This window comes from Ascaphus truei, chromosome 7, assembly GCF_040206685.1.
Source record: "Ascaphus truei isolate aAscTru1 chromosome 7, aAscTru1.hap1, whole genome shotgun sequence".
In the NCBI taxonomy this organism is placed as follows: domain Eukaryota; kingdom Metazoa; phylum Chordata; class Amphibia; order Anura; family Ascaphidae; genus Ascaphus; species Ascaphus truei.
The window spans coordinates 4610885-4629887 of record NC_134489.1 but is presented as its reverse complement, the minus strand read 5'-3'; the positions used below and the strand labels follow the sequence as shown (position 1 = coordinate 4629887).

The following is a 19003-nucleotide window of genomic DNA, read 5'->3' as shown; positions in this document are numbered from 1 at the left end:
TCCCACCCACAGCCAGCACTCACTACCCACCCGACACCCGTACTGAACACCCACCCGCCGCCTCACACCCACCCACAGCCAGCACTCACTACCCACCCGACACCCGTACTGAACACCCACCCGCCGCCTCACACCCACCCACAGCCAGCACTCACTACCCACCCGACACCCGTACTGAACACCCACCCGCCGCCTCACACCCACCCACAGCCAGCACTCACTACCCACCCGACACCCGTACTGAACACCCACCCGCCGCCTCACACCCACAGCCAGCACTCACTACCCACCCGACACCCGTACTGAACACCCACCCGCCGCTTCACACCTCACATTTTTACATCACTTATGTCACCAAAATATACATTGTACTGTGGTGTGTTTACAATAAACCATTTTTAAACAAGATCGTATTACAATTTATTCCATGTTTTCAACATTATTATACAATCTTTCCACCAAATAGTCATCCTATTGTTCCCCTATTACCATAGATTATATATATATATATATATATATATATATATATATATATATATATATCTATATATATATATATATATATATATATATATCTATATATCTATATCTATATCTATATATATATATATATATATATATATATATATATATATATATATATATAGTTGCCCGGGATGTAAATTCGTAATAGGTAGTAGGGGGAACAATAGGATGACTATTTGGTGGAAAGGTTGATATAGATATATAGATATATATATATATATCAACCTTTCCACCAAATAGTCACCCTATTGTTCCCCTATTTATAAATAATACTACCTATTACGGATTTACATCCCAGGCAACGCGGTGTGTGTGTATATTCAAAACATAAATAGACGATACCGTTCTGTGGCTAACAAAATGCTTTTATTTGTGCGAGCTTTCTTCCGGCGATGTTACAATGAATGAAGCAAGCAAAGGGAATACTTCAAAACAGTGTTTCATGGAATGTTATCTGTGCTGGTCCCTCCCCAGTGTGTGGACACACCTTTAGTAAAGCACTGTATACACTGTGGGCTCTCCATTCATTTATGTTTACACAGATACACACACACTCTTACATCACTTACTTTCAGGAACCATTTAACACCTCTAGCCATTAATCACATCCACACACGGGGGAGGGACAAGCACAAATAAAAGCATTTCGTTAGCAACAGAACGGTATCATCTATTTATTTTTTGATTATTGAAGCTCGGCTAACACGGTACTGATACATGTACATATGAATCATGTATACTGATACATGATATGTATATGTATGTGTGTACACACACACACACACACACACACAAAGGCTGCGGCCAGGCATCGAGCGAGATGGCGCTCATGCGCGGTGACGTCACGCTCCCTGCTCGGCCAGGAGATTTGTGGCCGGCTAGGTTCACGCGCGGGCGATTCGGGGGGAGCGGCCACGACGTTACGGGCGAACCGCTAACGTGACGCGCTTGCAGGCGGCAAATTCAAATTTGCTTGCTCCGCAAGCAGCTAAGCGCCACACACATTGCCTCAATGTGTTTCATAGCGGCCAGCGTGAGTGCGCCCGCCAGCTCAGCACCACCCTGGCTGAGGCCCAACAACGAACTTTGTTACTTGTAACAAAGTAATATTTCTTCCACAGCTTGTACTAAGGTAATTTGTATTTGTTTTTTATTTCATTTGTAGTTAAAAATCACTGACTCCACCTCATCACCCCCCTCCCTCCCCTCGATTCCACTCCATCACCTCTTCCCCCCCCCATCACCTCTCTTCCCCCCCAATCACCTCTTCTTCCCCCCCCCCCAATCACCTCTTCTTCCCCCCCCCACCATCACCTCTTCTTCCCCCCCCCACCATCACCTCTTCTTCCCCCCCCCACCATCACCTCTTCTCTCCCCCCCCCCCCCACCATCACCTCTTCTCTTCCCCCCCCCCCACCATCACCTCTTCTCTCCCCCCCCCACCATCACCTCTTCTCTCCCCCCCCCCCACCATGACCTCTTCTTTCCCCCCCCCACCATGACCTCTTCTTCCCCCCCCCACCATGACCTCTTCTTCCCCCCCCCACCATCACCTCTTCTTCCCCCCCCCCACCATCACCTCTTCTTCCCCCCCCACCATCACCTCTTCTTCCCCCCCCCCACCATCACCTCTTCTTCCCCCTCCCACCATCACCTCTTCTTCCCCCTCCCACCATCACCTCTTCTTCCCCCCCCCCACCATCACCTCTTCATCACCTCTTCTCCTCCTACCCCCCCTCAACTCTCTCCCCCCCCCCATCACCTCTTCTCCCCCCCCCCCATCACCTCTTCTCCCCCCCCCACATCACCTCTTCTCCCCCCCCCACATCACCTCTTCTCCCCCCCCACATCACCTCTTCTCCCCCCCCCCACATCACCTCTTCTCCCCCCCCCCACATCACCTCTTCTCCCCCCCCCCACATCACCTCTTCTCCCCCCCTCAACTCTCTTCTCCTCCTACCCCGCCTCAACTCTCTTCTCCTCCTACCCCCCCCTCAACTCTCTTCTCCTCCTACCCCCCCCTCAACTCTCTTCTCCTCCTACCCCCCCCTCAACTCTTCTCTCCTCCTACCCCCCCCTCAACTCTTCTCTCCTCCTACCCCCCCTCAACTCTTCTCTCCTCCTCCCCCTCAACTCTTCTCTCCTCCCCCCCCCCCCAACTCTCTCCTCCCCCCCCCCCAACTCTCTCCTCCCCCCAACTCTCTCCTCCCCCCAACTCTCTCCTCCCCCCAACTCTCTCCTCCTCCCCCCCCCAACTCTCTCCTCCTCCCCCCCCCCCACCCCTCTCCTCCTCCCCCCCCCCCACCCCCCAACTCTCTCCTCCTCCCCCCCCCCAACTCTCTCCTCCTCCTCCTCCCCCCCCCAACTCTCTCCTCCTCCTCCCCCCCACCACTCCTGTGTGAGTGAGGTCTGAGTCCAACATTAACCCAAAACTATCCAAGAATAGCAGAATACCATCATAGAAAACATGTACCGCCACATTCACTGCGTGTGCACACAGCCTGCCCTAACAATACAAACATGCACTGCGTGTGCACACAGCCTGCCCTAACAATACAAACATGCACTGCGTGTGCACACAGCCTGCCCTAACAATACAAACATGAACTGCGTGTGCACACAGCCTGCCCTAACAATACAAACATGCACTGTGTGTGCACACAGCCTGCCCTAACAATACAAACATGAACTGCGTGTGCACGCAGCCTGCCCTAACAATACAAACATGCACTGCGTGTGCACACAGCCTGCCCTAACAATACAAACATGAACTGCGTGTGCACGCAGCCTGCCCTAACAATACAAACATGCACTGCGTGTGCACAGAGCCTGCCCTAACAATACAAACATGCACTGCGTGTGCACACAGCCTGCCCTAACAATACAAACATGCACTGCGTGTGCACGCAGCCTGCCCTAACAATACAAACATGCACTGCGTGTGCGCAGAGCCTGCCCTAACAATACAAACATGCACTGCGTGTGCACACAGCCTGCCCTAACAATACAAACATGAACTGCGTGTGCACACAGCCTGCCCTAACAATACAAACATGCACTGCGTGTGCACACAGCCTGCCCTAACAATACAAACATGAACTGCGTGTGCACACAGCCTGCCCTAACAATACAAACATGAACTGCGTGTGCACACAGCCTGCCCTAACAATACAAACATGCACTGCGTGTGCACACAGCCTGCCCTAACAATACAAACATGAACTGCGTGTGCACACAGCCTGCCCTAACAATACAAACATGCACTGTGTGTGCACACAGCCTGCCCTAACAATACAAACATGAACTGCGTGTGCACACAGCCTGCCCTAACAATACAAACATGCACTGCGTGTGCACACAGCCTGCCCTAACAATACAAACATGAACTGCGTGTGCACGCAGCCTGCCCTAACAATACAAACATGCACTGCGTGTGCACGCAGCCTGCCCTAACAATACAAACATGCACTGCGTGTGCACAGAGCCTGCCCTAACAATACAAACATGCACTGCGTGTGCACACAGCCTGCCCTAACAATACAAACATGCACTGCGTGTGCACGCAGCCTGCCCTAACAATACAAACATGCACTGCGTGTGCGCAGAGCCTGCCCTAACAATACAAACATGCACTGCGTGTGCACACAGCCTGCCCTAACAATACAAACATGCACTGCGTGTGCGCAGAGCCTGCCCTAACAATACAAACAAGCACTGCGTGTGCGCAGAGCCTGCCCTAACAATACAAACATGCACTGCGTGTGCAAAGAGCCTGCCCTAACAATACAAACATGCACTGCGTGTGCACAGAGCCTGCCCTAACAATACAAACATGCACTGCGTGTGCACAGAGCCTGCCCTAACAATACAAACATGCACTGCGTGTGCGCAGAGCCTGCCCTAACAATACAAACATGCACTGCGTGTGCACAGAGCCTGCCCTAACAATACAAACATGCACTGCGTGTGCACAGAGCCTGCCCTAACAATACAAACATGCACTGCGTGTGCACAGAGCCTGCCCTAACAATACAAACATGCACTGCGTGTGCACAGAGCCTGCCCTAACAATACAAACATGCACTGCGTGTGCAGAGCCTCCACTAACAATACAAACATGCACTGCGTGTGCAGAGCCTCCACTAACAATACAAACACTGCGTGTGGACAGCACCTCCACTAACAATAGAAACATACACGCATCACGTGAGTGGCGCTCGTGCACCGAAGGATTCACTCTGTCCCGTTCGGTGTATCGGCTGGAGAGGAGGGACGGGCTTGCATCGTCACACCGTGCCCGCGGTTCTACCGGCTGTAGCTGCTGCTGGTCTTGGCGCCGGAGGACTCTTGCTCCCTGCAGCGGCCCATGTGAAGGCTGGTGTCCTGTGATTGCTACCCGGAGGTTCCCTCGGCTGGCAGTGGGCACCGAGGCTGCACCGCTACATGTTTAAAGATACCCTGTTATATCGTGTAAGTGGGCATTGTCTAGCACTCATCTTTTATTACATAAACCCCCTTGTTTCTGGTAATGCACTAGGGGTCTCTTTCCCCTTTCTATACAGACTTCCCTTAGGGGAACGATTCTCCCTGGATACAGCAGCCCCCCGTTAATACACCTGCGTTTGGCTTCAACAACATTACACATTATGTGTGTGGACTGCATTTTCACATTATTTCATTGCTCATCTCCTGGACTTGTAACTATCTTTGATTTATTTGAGATATTTAGTAGAGTTATTTATCAGGTGCTCATTTTTGTATGGGTTTAGCGCTGTTTTTTTCTGTGTAGAGATGGATGGGTAGATAGATAGATAGGGTGGATAGATAGATAGATAGGGTGGATAGATAGATAGATAGATAGGGTGGATAGATAGATAGATAGATAGATAGATAGGGTGGATAGATAGATAGATAGATAGATAGATAGATAGATAGATAGATAGAGTGGATAGATAGATAGGGTGGATAGATAGATAGATAGATAGATAGATAGATAGATAGATAGATAGATAGGGTGGATAGATAGATAGATAGATAGATAGGGTGGATAGATAGATAGATAGATAGATAGATAGGGTGGATAGATAGATAGATAGATAGGGTGGATAGATAGATAGATAGATAGATAGATAGATAGGGTGGATAGATAGATAGATAGATAGATAGATAGATAGATAGATAGATAGATAGATAGATAGATAGATAGATAGATAGATAGATAGATAGATAGATAGATAGAGTGGATAGATAGATAGGGTGGATAGATAGATAGATAGATAGATAGATAGATAGGGTGGATAGATAGATAGATAGGGTGGATAGATAGATAGATAGATAGGGTGGATAGATAGATAGATAGGGTGGATAGATAGATAGATAGATAGATAGATAGGGTGGATAGATAGATAGATAGATAGATAGATAGATAGATAGATAGATAGGGTGGATAGATAGATAGATAGATAGGGTGGATAGATAGATAGATAGATAGATAGGGTGGATAGATAGATAGATAGGGTGGATAGATAGATAGATAGATAGGGTGGATAGATAGATAGATAGATAGATAGATAGGGTGGATAGATAGATAGATAGATAGATAGATAGATAGGGTGGATAGATAGATAGATAGATAGATAGATAGATAGATAGATAGATAGGGTGGATAGATAGATAGGGTGGATAGATAGATAGGGTGGATAGATAGATAGATAGATAGATAGGGTGGATAGATAGATAGATAGGGTGGATAGATAGATAGATAGGGTGGATAGATAGATAGATAAATAGATAGATAGATAGGGTGGATAGATAGGGCGGGTAGATAGGGCGGGTAGATAGGGCGGGTAGATAGGGCGGGTAGATAGGGCGGGTAGATAGGGCGGGTAGATAGGGCGGGTAGATAGGGCGGGTAGATAGGGCGGGTAGATAGGGCGGGTAGATAGGGTGGGTAGATAGGGTGGGTAGATAGGGTGGGTAGATAGATAGATATATAGGGTGGGTAGATAGATAGGGTGGATAGATAGATATATAGGGTGGGTAGATAGATAGGGTGGGTAGATAGATAGGTAGATAGATAGGGTGGGTAGATAGATAGGGTGGGTAGATAGATAGGGTGGGTAGATAGATAGATAGATAGATAGGGTGGGTAGATAGATAGGGTGGGTAGATAGATAGGGTGGGTAGATAGATAGATAGATAGGGTGGGTAGATAGATAGGGTGGGTAGATAGATAGGGTGGGTAGATAGATAGATAGGGTGGGTAGATAGATAGGGTGGGTAGATAGATAGGGTGGGTAGATAGATAGGGTGGATAGATAGATAGATATATAGAGTGGGTAGATAGATAGGGTGGGTAGATAGATAGGGTGGATAGATAGATAGATAGATAGATAGATAGATAGGATGGGATAGATAGGGTGGATGGATAGATAGATAGGATGGATGGGATGGATAGATAGGATGGATAGATAGATAGATGCAGGAAAGAGACAGACTGATGGATAAGATAGAAAAGAGGTAGTATATCAATGATGTGCATCTGAATGGCGTCTAGATTGTAAGCTCTCATGAGCAGGGCCATCAGTTCCTTTTGCGTTTGTTTATTCTTGTTGTGTGTGCACGTTATTCTCCCATTGTACCGCGCTGCAGAATCTCGCTGTATATACTAATGATGATGATAGTAATAATGCAGTGCAGGCCTCTGCAGCGTGTTACAGCACTGCCCTCCAGTGGGCATAAAGAAGAATGACGAATGGACATAGGCCAGTGCAGGCCTCACTCACTGGGCCCTGGGTTAGGATACAGAGCCAGCATCGCTGACGATATGAAGCACGACGGTGATGGAGGTCCTGGGGTGCAGGGTGCCCAGGATCACAGCCTCACACGTCTCGCGGATCAGCTGCTCCTGATTCTTCTCCTGAACGGCTGGTGGAGTGAAGGAGAGAGGGAGACGTGGAAAAGTAAATACGGAGAAAAAGGAGAGAAAAAGAATGAATAGGGGGAGAAAGAGAGGTAGACAGAAAGCCCAAGAAGTGGCGAGTGAGAGCCAGTAAGGAAAGGCCCAGGGAATGGAGAGAGAAGGACACACAAAAGCCCAATATTACTCTGACAATCTTCACCGGAAAACAGTACATCAAATCCAGCAAACTTCTGGAAAGTCATTAACAAGACAGGTTGTCCATAAATTATTCACCCCATTATCAGCCTTAATAACTTGCAATGGGGTGAATCATTTATGGATAGCCTGTATATTCCAGCCTTCTAGCCACCCACCATGTAATATCATTAAGGATGAAAACAACAAAGAAAGGTAGCGCTAACCAACAAAGTGTAATGTGGTATATAATATATAATACCCTGTGTTGAAATAATTAAACCCACAAAGGGGGCTGCCTAGGATACAAAAACTGACCCCCTGGTCAGAACTATAGCATGGGAAGAGAGGGGTATCCAGAGGCGCCTAAAACAGCTAATATATACAAAAAAGGATATATGAAAACCAAGCCTGTTGGCTGATGGAAGGTTGCTCCTCACGGTGTGCTTTAAAGAAAAGAGAAAGCACAACACATAGCGTAATACCGTAAAAATAGGACAAACAACACTTAAGACAACATATAATCAGCTGAAGACTAAACAGGTGAAATTACACAATAAAACAATTTAATAACAATTAATAATATTCCATATTATACATAGATATGTAATAATAGGACAAATAAAATTGATTGAAGTGCTCCGCAGCACCGATGGTGACAGTAGTAGTGCCTACTCACCAGATGGAATAGGTAAGCAGGTGGTGGATAATTTAGAGAGTATCCCCTCTCGTTTCTGTAAGCTGGTTCCCGCTGGCTGGCGTCTCCATCCACGCGTGGGTGTTGGGCTACACGCAGGATCTCCCGCAGCACGCTGGGCAGGACGCCGAGTTGGTTTAGAACGGCAATAGCTGATTCGGCTCGCCGTCGGCTACAGCAGGCTAGATGATTGGCATCCAATACAGATTCGACAATGCGTGGGGGAAATCACCAAGGGTCAAGCTGCAGAGTACAGGAATCGCCACCCTACGCGTTTCGAAAGCTCTCTGCTTTCTTCCTCAGGGGTATGTGAAGTAAAAGAGTCCCATAAAGTCCCTTATATACAGAGTCTTTAATTATAGGAATTAATTTCACCTGCAGTCTGATGCACATGCGCAGTAGCTGATGAAGTAGTTCTTGGGCACAATTGTGCAATCAAGCACATGCGCAATGAAATGTTCATGATGATAATATAAAGTGCTGCTGCATATCTACGAAATCTGCTGATATATGACACAAACAACTAAAACATGACAGACATATACTATAAACAACAAAGAAACCTTTATAACTATATAAATACATATTTATAAACACAATACATGAATTTAATCCTAATGAATATTCAAATTAATATACATATAAAATATACTGGACACCTAACAAGCTCCTATTGAACCCCCAAAATAACCACAACATATATATAAGCATATGAGTGTTACAGAGGAGTGCTACTGAGCATGGCAATATATATTTAAAACCAGAGACAGCACATAAAAACAGACAAAGCTCAGTTTTAGCACATCCAGTGAAAATCATACACGGTACAGTGCCTAAATATATATGTATAAATATCTATTAAGTAAAATGGTCTTTTAGTTTGACATTTTTGGCCAAAATTGTTGTAAGCCCCTGAGCCAACGTCACACGGCAGACCACAATTCATTGTCTGCCGTGACGTTGGCTCAGGGGCTTACAACAATTTTGGCCAAAAATGTCAAACTAAAAGACCATTTTACTTAATAGATATTTATACATATAGATTTAGGCACTGTATCGTGTATGATTTTCACTGGATGTGCTAATATACATATAATATTGATACTAAAAACATAATAATTGTGGACTCTAGTGAGTTATTATACATATCAAATATAAGTGTATATATTACATTAAAGTGAATTCAAAAGACATACAAATATGTTATACAATTAGTTGTATTATTCACTATTAGTTTTAACTCAGTTGAGGAGGAACCTAATGCTAAAGGCTAGAATCAAATGGACAATGGTATCAATAATATACAAACTGAAATTACAATTGTAGTTCTATCTGACCAAAAAGGCTTTTAAATCGAATTTAACATTTAAGCCCATTGGGGAGAGAGTGCGTAGTTCATATATCCAATAGGATTCTCTTCTCCCCAATAGGCTCAAAGTATTGCCTCCTCTCCAGTGCGGTGTAATGCATTCTATAGCCACGCATTTTAGGCCTTTAGGGTCTTGATTGTGCACCCGAAGAAAATGATTGGACACATTGTGTGTAACTAAACCAATTTTAATATTGTATATGTGTTCATACAAACGTCTTTTTATAGCTCTAGTGGTCATACCCACATACTGCAGACCACATGGACATTCAAGTAAATTACAGTTACAGGGCCAGATAGCTTTAAGTTATATGTTGATGTTCAACGTTACGTACGCAAGTTATGTCTCAAAAAATATTTTCAAAGAGATGCTATATCAAGAATTAATACTAATACCAATTTACCTAGATCTGCTAATACATCTACTTTCAGGAACCCCTCTACTTTTTTCCCCAAGTTTGTAAGTGGTCCTTTTGTTGACACATTTGCTCAAATGGTCACGGATGATCTAGAGACCATGAGCCGTAATTTTAAAGTCAAAACAGACAATCTTAGTAAAGACGAAAAATTGACGCTACGTGCACTTGAAGAAAATGAAAACATAATCATAAAACCGGCAGACAAAGGGGGGGGGGGGTTGGTAATAATGGACAAATCGTATTATATCAATGAGTCACTGAGAATTTTAGGCGATAGGTCCACTTATCAACTCCTCCCATCAAACCCTACCACACAGTATCAACAAAAACTATTTAATTACCTCACATTAGGTTTAGACCAAAATGTAATCACCCAAAAGGAGTTTGATTTTCTTTATAACAGTCACCCCAAATTACCTCTTTTTTATATAATACCCAAAATACATAAAGACATAAATTTCCCCCAAGGTCGCCCTATCATTTCGGGCATCCAGTCCCTAACATCACACCTATCTCAGTATATCGATAGACAGCTTCAAAAATATGTGGTACAATTACCTTCTTATCTACGGGATACTACCCACATACTGCAGACCCTCCAGGACATTCAATGGCAACCTCATTATTTTTTGGTTACAGCTGACGTTAATTCTTTATACACAATTAATCATGAACAGGGATGCGAATCAGTCTTGAATACCCTGAATAATGACCCAACTATATCTAAAGAATATAGGGATTTTCTTATTTTAGGGATTAATTTTATTTTTTGTCAACTTTTTTTACTTTAATAAATCTTTTTATTTACAGGTATGTGGCACCGCCATGGGCACCAAGTTTGCTCCCAGCTATGCAAATTTATTTATGGGCAACTGGGAGAAACAACATATATGGTCCAGTTGTCCATACGGGGCAAACTTGGTGCTGTGGCGGCACTACATAGATGATATTATTTTTATTTGGTCAGGCACATTAGCACAGTTTCAGTTATATATGAATACCAATAATAATAATTTAAAATTCACATTTGTCACTAGTTCTAATAAAATAGAATTTTTAGATTTAGAGATAACGATTATTAATAACCTTATTCACACTAGCACTTACTTTAAACCAGTTCAATCTAATAATTATTTGCACGCACATAGTCACCATAATCCCACATGGGTCAAGAATATACCTAAGGGACAGTTTATTCGACTAAAAAGAAATAGTTCGCATCCAGACACATTTAAATCCCAAGCCGAAGATTTAAAGGAAAAATTTGTGGAGAGGAAGTATTCTCCACAAGATTTAGACAGAACAATTAGCGAGGTTGCAGCGATGGACAGAACCAGTCTTTTGCAGTATAAAAATAAAAATAAAAAAATTAATACAACAGACAAACTGTCATTTATCACTCAATTTAATCAAATGGCCCCAAATATAAGAAAAACTCTTAGAAAATACTGGCCAATTCTAAAAAAGGATAAAGAACTAGAGGGCATCCTACCCGAATATCCACATATTATATTTACCAAAGCTCCTAATATAGGACAAAGACTGGCACCCAGCTGTCCATCACTGCAACCTATCCATCGTAGATTGGCACTCTGTGGGGGATACTTTATTTGCAACAAATGTACGGCATGCAAATATAGCACTAAAAAAATCTGAATTTGCTTCCAATAAAACTCAAAAAACGTATAAAATAAAGCAACATATTACATGCAACAGTTCTTTTGTTATTTATTTACTTGAATGTCCATGTGGTCTGCAGTATGTGGGTATGACCACTAGAGCTATAAAAAGACGTTTGTATGAACACATATACAATATTAAAATTGGTTTAGTTACACACAATGTGTCCAATCATTTTCTTCGGGTGCACAATCAAGACCCTAAAGGCCTAAAATGCGTGGCTATAGAATGCATTACACCGCACTAGAGAGGAGGCAATACTTTGAGCCTATTGGGGAGAAGAGAATCCTATTGGATATATGAACTACGCACTCTCTCCCCAATGGGCTTAAATGTTGAATTCCATTTAAAAGCCTTTTTGGTGAGATAGAACTACAATTGTAATTTCAGTTTGTATATTATTGATACCATTGTCCATTTGATTCTAGCCTATAGCATTAGGTTCCTCCTCAACTGAGTTAAAACTAATAGTGAATAATACAACTAATTGTATAACATATTTGTATGTCTTTTGAATTCACTTTAATGTAATATATACACTTATATTTGATATGTATAATAACTCAATATAGTCCACAATTATTATGTTTTTAGTATCAATATTATATGTATATTAATTTGAATATTCATTAGGATTAAATTCATGTATTGTGTTTATAAATATGTATTTATATAGTTATAAAGGTTTCTTTGTTGTTTATAGTATATGTCTGTCATGTTTTAGTTGTTTGTGTCATATCAGCAGATTTCGTAGATTTGCAGCAGCACTTTATATTATCATCATGAACATTTCATTGCGCATGTGCTTGATTGCACAATTGTGCCCAAGAACTACTTCATCAGCTACTGCGCATGTGCATTAGACTGCAGGTGAAATTAATTCCTATAATTAAAGACTCTGTATAGAAGGGACTTTATGGGACTCTTTTACTTCACATACCCCTGAGGAAGAAAGCAGAGAGCTTTCGAAACGCGTAGGGTGGCGATTCCTGTACTCTGCAGCTTGACCCTTGGTGATTTCCCCCACGCATTGTCGAATCTGTATTGGATGCCAATCATCTAGCCTGCTGTAGCCGACGGCGAGCCGAATCAGCTGTTGCCGTTCTAAACCAACTCGGCGTCCTGCCCAGCGTGCTGCGGGAGATCCTGCGTGTAGCCCAACACACACGCGTGGATGGAGACGCCAGCCAGCGGGAACCAGCTTACAGAAACGAGAGGGGATACTCTGTAAATTATCCACCGCCTGCTTACCTATTCCATCTGGTGAGTAGGCACTACTACTGTCACCAACGGTGCTGCGGAGCACTTCAATCAATTTTATTTGTCCTATTATTACATGTTTATGTATAATATGGAATATTATTAATTGTTATTAAATTGTTTTATTGTGTAATTTCACCTGTTTAGTCTTCAGCTGATTATATGTTGTCTTAAGTGTTGTTTGTCCTATTTTTACGGTATTACGCTATGTGTTGTGCTTTCTCTTTTCTTTAAAGCACACCGTGAGGAGCAACCTTCCATCGGCCAATATCCTCTGTTTTGGTTTTCATATATCCTTTTTTGTATATATTAGCTGTTTTAGGCGCCTCTGGATACCCCTCTCTTCCTATCATTAAGGATGAAATTACACTGACAAATCCCACTGACATTGCAAACGCATGCAATGATTACTTTGTAGGGTGTGCTACCAAGTTATTAGCAAAACACAAGCAAACTGTAAACATGAAGCCCTATCTGGGAGTACCCCTATAGCCCCACACTGCCCACAATTTTCAATTTGTCCCAGTTTCTGAAGAGGAGATTACACAAGCGCTCCTCACATTGAAACTGAGCAGCCAACGTGGACCTGACCTGCTGCAATCAAAGTTTCTACGACTTGGTACCCCAGCCTATGCCACACCACTTGCTTCCCTAATCAACTCTATTCAGGTCATATCCCCAAGACCTGGAAAACTGCCAGAGTGTTCCAATCTTCAAAAGTGGGGATAAAAATATTGTATCAAACTATAGGTCAATCTCTCTTCTCCCAAAAGTCATGGGAAAATGTGGTCACTCCCAATTAAGCGATTACTACACCAAGACAAATTTCCCTAGTCAATTCCAATCTGGCTTTCACTCCAAACACTCCACAGTAACTACCACCCTAAAAAAGTTTGCAATGAAATCCAGTGGGGAATGGAACAGGGACAACTTACTGGTGCAATATTCCTAGATTTTGCAAAGGCTTTTGATACTGTTAATCGCGCTATATTGCAAAACAAACTCCAGAGCTCTGGAATAGGGAAGCATGCTTTAAACTGGTTTCATTCCTACCAATCATGCAGATATCAACATGTATCTATCTCATGCACTAACTCCAACCCCTTGGATATCACCTATGGTGCCCCGCATGGCTCTGTTCTGGGGCCCCTACTCTTCTCAGTGTTGATCAATGATCTACTTACAGTACAGCTTGTAAGCGAGCTTCAATACACATGTATACGGATGACAAAATTCTATATGCACACAGCCCTCGCCTCTCTGACCCTGAACACGTAATTCAATACGATTTTTTGATACTTGAAAATTAGATTTCCCAAAACACTGACAAGACTGTAACAATGGTATTTGGGAGCAAGGCTACATTTCTAAAGCTACCAATGACAGAGCTACAGATAAGAGCCAGCTCTAATACCATCCTAGGCCCCATTAGTAGTTTTAAATACCTGGGCATATGGTTTGACTCCCATTTAACATTTGGGTTGCACATTGATAACCTGACATCCAAAACCTATGCAAAACTAGGCGTACTTTATAGGAACAAATCCTTCCTAAGCCCGCTGTCAGAAAGCACATCGCTCTGCAGATGCTAGTACCAATTATAGACTATGGGGACATAGTATATGGCCCAGATAATAGGGCCATGTCTATGCCATTGTCACTTGAAAAAGACCTTCACGGTCGAAACGTTGTGTTGGCTCAATAAATTCGTTTTCATTTGCTAAAAATCCGTTGTGCCCTCTGTTCCTTCTTCCTTCGACATAGTATATGGGCCAGCACACCAAACCCACCTTAGCAAGCTAGACACCCTCTACAATTCAATATGTCGCTTTGACCTCCAATACAACTACAACACACATCACTGCAAAATGCTCAAAGAACTAGATTGTCCATCACTTGAGACCAAGCAAAGTTTCTCTCTCCTGTCATGTCTTCAAATACTCCTTGGGCAAGCTACCCCTGTATTTGAATAAGCTCCTCACCCCTACCACACGCAACACTCATCACCTCAGATCTGACTCCAAGGGACTTTCATGGTCCAACAAAGTAACCAGCCGCTCCTCCTCTTACCGGGCAGCTCACAACTGGAACAACCTACCTGAGACTCACATCCACCACGTCCAAGCTCTTTTAAAACTAAAAGTTGTCTCACATTTTAATGTGGTCTGTAAATGTTACATACGCCTATAACTTATTTTATCTTTAACTGCAATGTCTTCATATTTCATGTATGACCCTGTTCACCTAATGTATCCATGTATTTGTAACCATGTATCTGTCATCATAACTCTGTGCCCAGGACATACTTTAAAACGAGAGCTAACTCTCAATGTATTACTTCCTGGTAAAACATTTTATAAATAAATAAGGTTGGAAGCGATGGGTATCCATACAGGGGAAAAGATAAAGACGATAAAACATGAGGATCAGGTGAGAGGGAACAACATTCAAGCAAGAGAGAGGAGAAGATGAATTCATGAAAAAAGGACGACAGCAAGAATGGGTGAAGGTGTCAGAGAAAGAGAGGAAAACATTAAAGAGATGGGAAAGATAAAGACAGATGACCAGTTTCACATCATACTCTGTTATATTTCTGTTACAGTATATTTATACCTTGTTTACATTCAAATATTAGAAAAAACACTTTCTCCAAATCAGCTGCAACCACAATGGGTCATATTTACTAAGGTGAGCTACTCCATAAGACATCTTTCAGCAGAGATCAGAACATATAGCACGTAATGGCCCATTCAAGTGAATGGGCAGAAAGGGGGTCTACCAGCATGGAAGGTGTCCTATCACAGGGGGGAGCAATCCTTTTTCTTTGCGCCCCCCGTACCTTTCCTCCGACATTAAATGACGCTGAGTTGCCATTTGAGTCAGCAGCGTCATTTGACTCTGCGTTGTCATGGTGACGCATCGCCAGAAGTCGCCGGAGACAAGGTAAGAGACATACAGAGGCCTGGCGCGCTCCACCGCCATTTAATTTAAATGTTGTGGGGAACAGCGCTGGGCCTCTGTAAGCGCTGCACTCCCCTCCCCCCCAAGAAAATGTCAGTTTGTGCACCCCTGTCCTGTCTAAGTATGCATGGCGCTGGAAGGTGTGTTATGGAGTAGCACTTCATAAACGTGGCACCGCGAATGTCCAGTACCATTTTACTGCCACGAGCTTATGTGGCACAGGACAGGATGCATCCCGGGGCGGAGTGTGTGAGCCGCAGGCGATGCACTCACCAGGTAACCCAACTTTTGGTCGGAGTATCACTTCCAGTGTGGCCTTGTCATAGATTTCCCTGCTGACTCTGACCTCGGCCGGGCCGTACACTCCGGCCAGCACCGACGTGTCACCTGTAGTACGACGAGATGCAAGGGCACGCTTTATACCGCGGCACAATAACACTCAATAAAAAAGGTACTGCTCCTGATTCTGATTTAAAAACAGGTCTACATGTATAACACATGGATTAGGCTGCATTTTATCACGTTTTCAGGGAGAAAGGGGTTTGTTTTAAAAATGCTTATTTCGTTAGAAAGTGAAATTGCAAGTTTGTAAGCAAAAAAAGGACTATAAAATGGATAAACCGAATAATCTTGAAATGCACATATTCTATTGAGATGTGAAGATATGCACATAATGGTACACTGCTCACGTTGTTATTAGAAGATGGACACTCTGCCATGTGTGATGAACCTGCTCTAATGAGAGGTGAGGTACATGTTCTGATCACGTTTGTATATATTACATGTATTATATTATTATTACACGTGTTCTCATGTGATTCTCACACTGTAATGAGCTGTAGATATATGCAGATTAAGTGAATGATCTGATCCCATTTTTATTAGATGGACCCTCTATTATTATTATTATTATATAATTATATTGTGATCAGATCATGCACGTCATCTGCATATGTCTACATTTTATTACAGTATTACAATCCCGACGAGTAGAAGGATCCATCTAATATAGTTACATATGAGATGAGGTTGAATAAAAGACATGTCCATCCAGTTCAACCTATATTAAATTCAGATACTTTATTCTATATTTATATTTACAGTATATTGATCAAGAGGAAGGCAAACAAAAAACACAGTTAAATATCATCCAATAGTATCTCATGAGGGAAAAAAGAAATTCCTTCCAGACTCCAAATATTGGAAATCGGATAACTCCCTGGATCAACATCCTTCCCGTGTTTACTTATATTCCTGTATACCTTTCCTTTCTAAAAATATGTCCAACATTTTTTGATAATATCTATTGTATCTGCCATCAAGGGAATACAGCATCTTGGCGATCCGCTGATACGGCGGTACCGAGAAGGGGGCCGCCAGGTCTGCGCATAACGGGGAAGTCAGGGGTCGTGCATGCGCAGAAAGGGCGGTTGACGAGGGTGTGCAAGCACAGAACTGAGGTTGCGCGCACCGAACTGAGGTTGCGCGTGCGCAGGAGCGGGTGGGGGGCGGGGGTGGAATTGCCGGTTTGCGCATGACGAAAATCGCCGGTTTCGCTTTCCGGCGTGCCATAAGGCTGCGCTTATAGTGCCCACGACAGTGACGCAACATCGCCCTAAAACAAAACCATTTACTCTGTCGCCAGCGGAGGTAGGTTACATATGATTTTTCACAGGCTATCGCTACATGACAGCCTCTGAACCAATCAATCACCCTGTCGCCAGCGAAAGTATAACTATAAGCGCGGCCTTAGGCTTCGTTCAGGGTGCTGGCTTCGGAGGGAGGGCGTGCTGCTGCCGTGCGTGCTGCCGTGAGAAACAAAGTATTCAATTTGAATACTGGTTGTCAGGGTAACAACTGCCCTGTCTCCGAAGCCAGGAGTTGAAGCTGGCTACAGTTTCAAGAAACGAAAATTTCGTTTTTTGGAGCTGCAGCAGCGTCACAGGGACCTAGGCAGCCAATGAAATCATTCTTGAGAATGATTTCATGACTGCAACCTCGATACTTAACCTGCCGTGTGTAACCCCGCCCCCTCCTCAACGCTGAAAAGTCTGCTGGGGGATAAACACAGATCGCCCAGCAAACTGCCGCACTCCCGCCAACTCCTGCAGCTGGCACCCTGAACGAGGCCTTAGAACGGAACCCGAGTGAAGAATCCCAGCAGGGTATGAAGGCGGAGCACAGACGATCAAATAAGGGGTTACAGTATGTCCATTGAAAAAATACTTTATCGAATAAACAACAGCATGGTGCAGGAAAATAAAAAAATGGGGTCCTCTTACGCGTTTCACCATGCTGTTGTTTATGATATGGGAGGAGTGGCTCAGTGAGTAACGACACTGACTGGCACTGTGGTTCAATTCCCGGTGGCGGCTCCTTGTGACCTTGGGCAAGTCACTTTATCTCCCTGTGCCTCAGGCACCAAAAACATAGATTGTAAGCTCCACGGGGCAGGGACCTGTGCCTGCTAAAATATCTCTAAAGCGCTATGTAAAAATTAGCAGCGCTATACAAGAACAAAAAGTTATTATTATAATTAGATGGACTCCTTTTCCTGGCGCAATTCTCACATTGTATTAAGTTGTAGATCTATGCAGATGTGTATGATCTAATCATATTATTAAATTACATATCACTGATAGATGGACTCCTGCTCCTCGTATAATTGTAACACTATATTAAGATGTAGGTATGCATAATCACATTATTAGGTTGTATATAATTGATCGATTGACTCTTGCTCCTCGTTTAATTCTCACATTGTATTAATCTGCAGATAATGTGCATGATTTGATCCCATCATTAGATTGTATATCATTGCATTATTATTCATAGATGGACTCCTCGTGTGACTGTCGCACTATAATGAGCTGTACATGGGACCCCTTCCGTACTCTCACCCTGCAAAAAGGCTGCGGACCCGTCAGGCCGGCTCAGCAGGTTCTGCTCACATCCGAACTCCCGGAGCCCGGGCCCTGCCAGCACCGCGTCCATCC

General features: G+C 43.5%; 1 protein-coding gene across 1 annotated transcript in view; it reads right to left on the bottom strand.

Annotated features, from left to right (window-relative positions):
• EXOSC5 (exosome component 5) overlaps nucleotides 1–19003 on the bottom strand; it is a 57304-nt gene that overhangs the window by 38169 nt on the left and 132 nt on the right. The window contains 3 exon segments of the mRNA XM_075606889.1: nucleotides 7331–7452; nucleotides 16281–16394; nucleotides 18908–19003. Coding sequence (XP_075463004.1) covers nucleotides 7331–7452; nucleotides 16281–16394; nucleotides 18908–19003 — 332 coding nt within the window.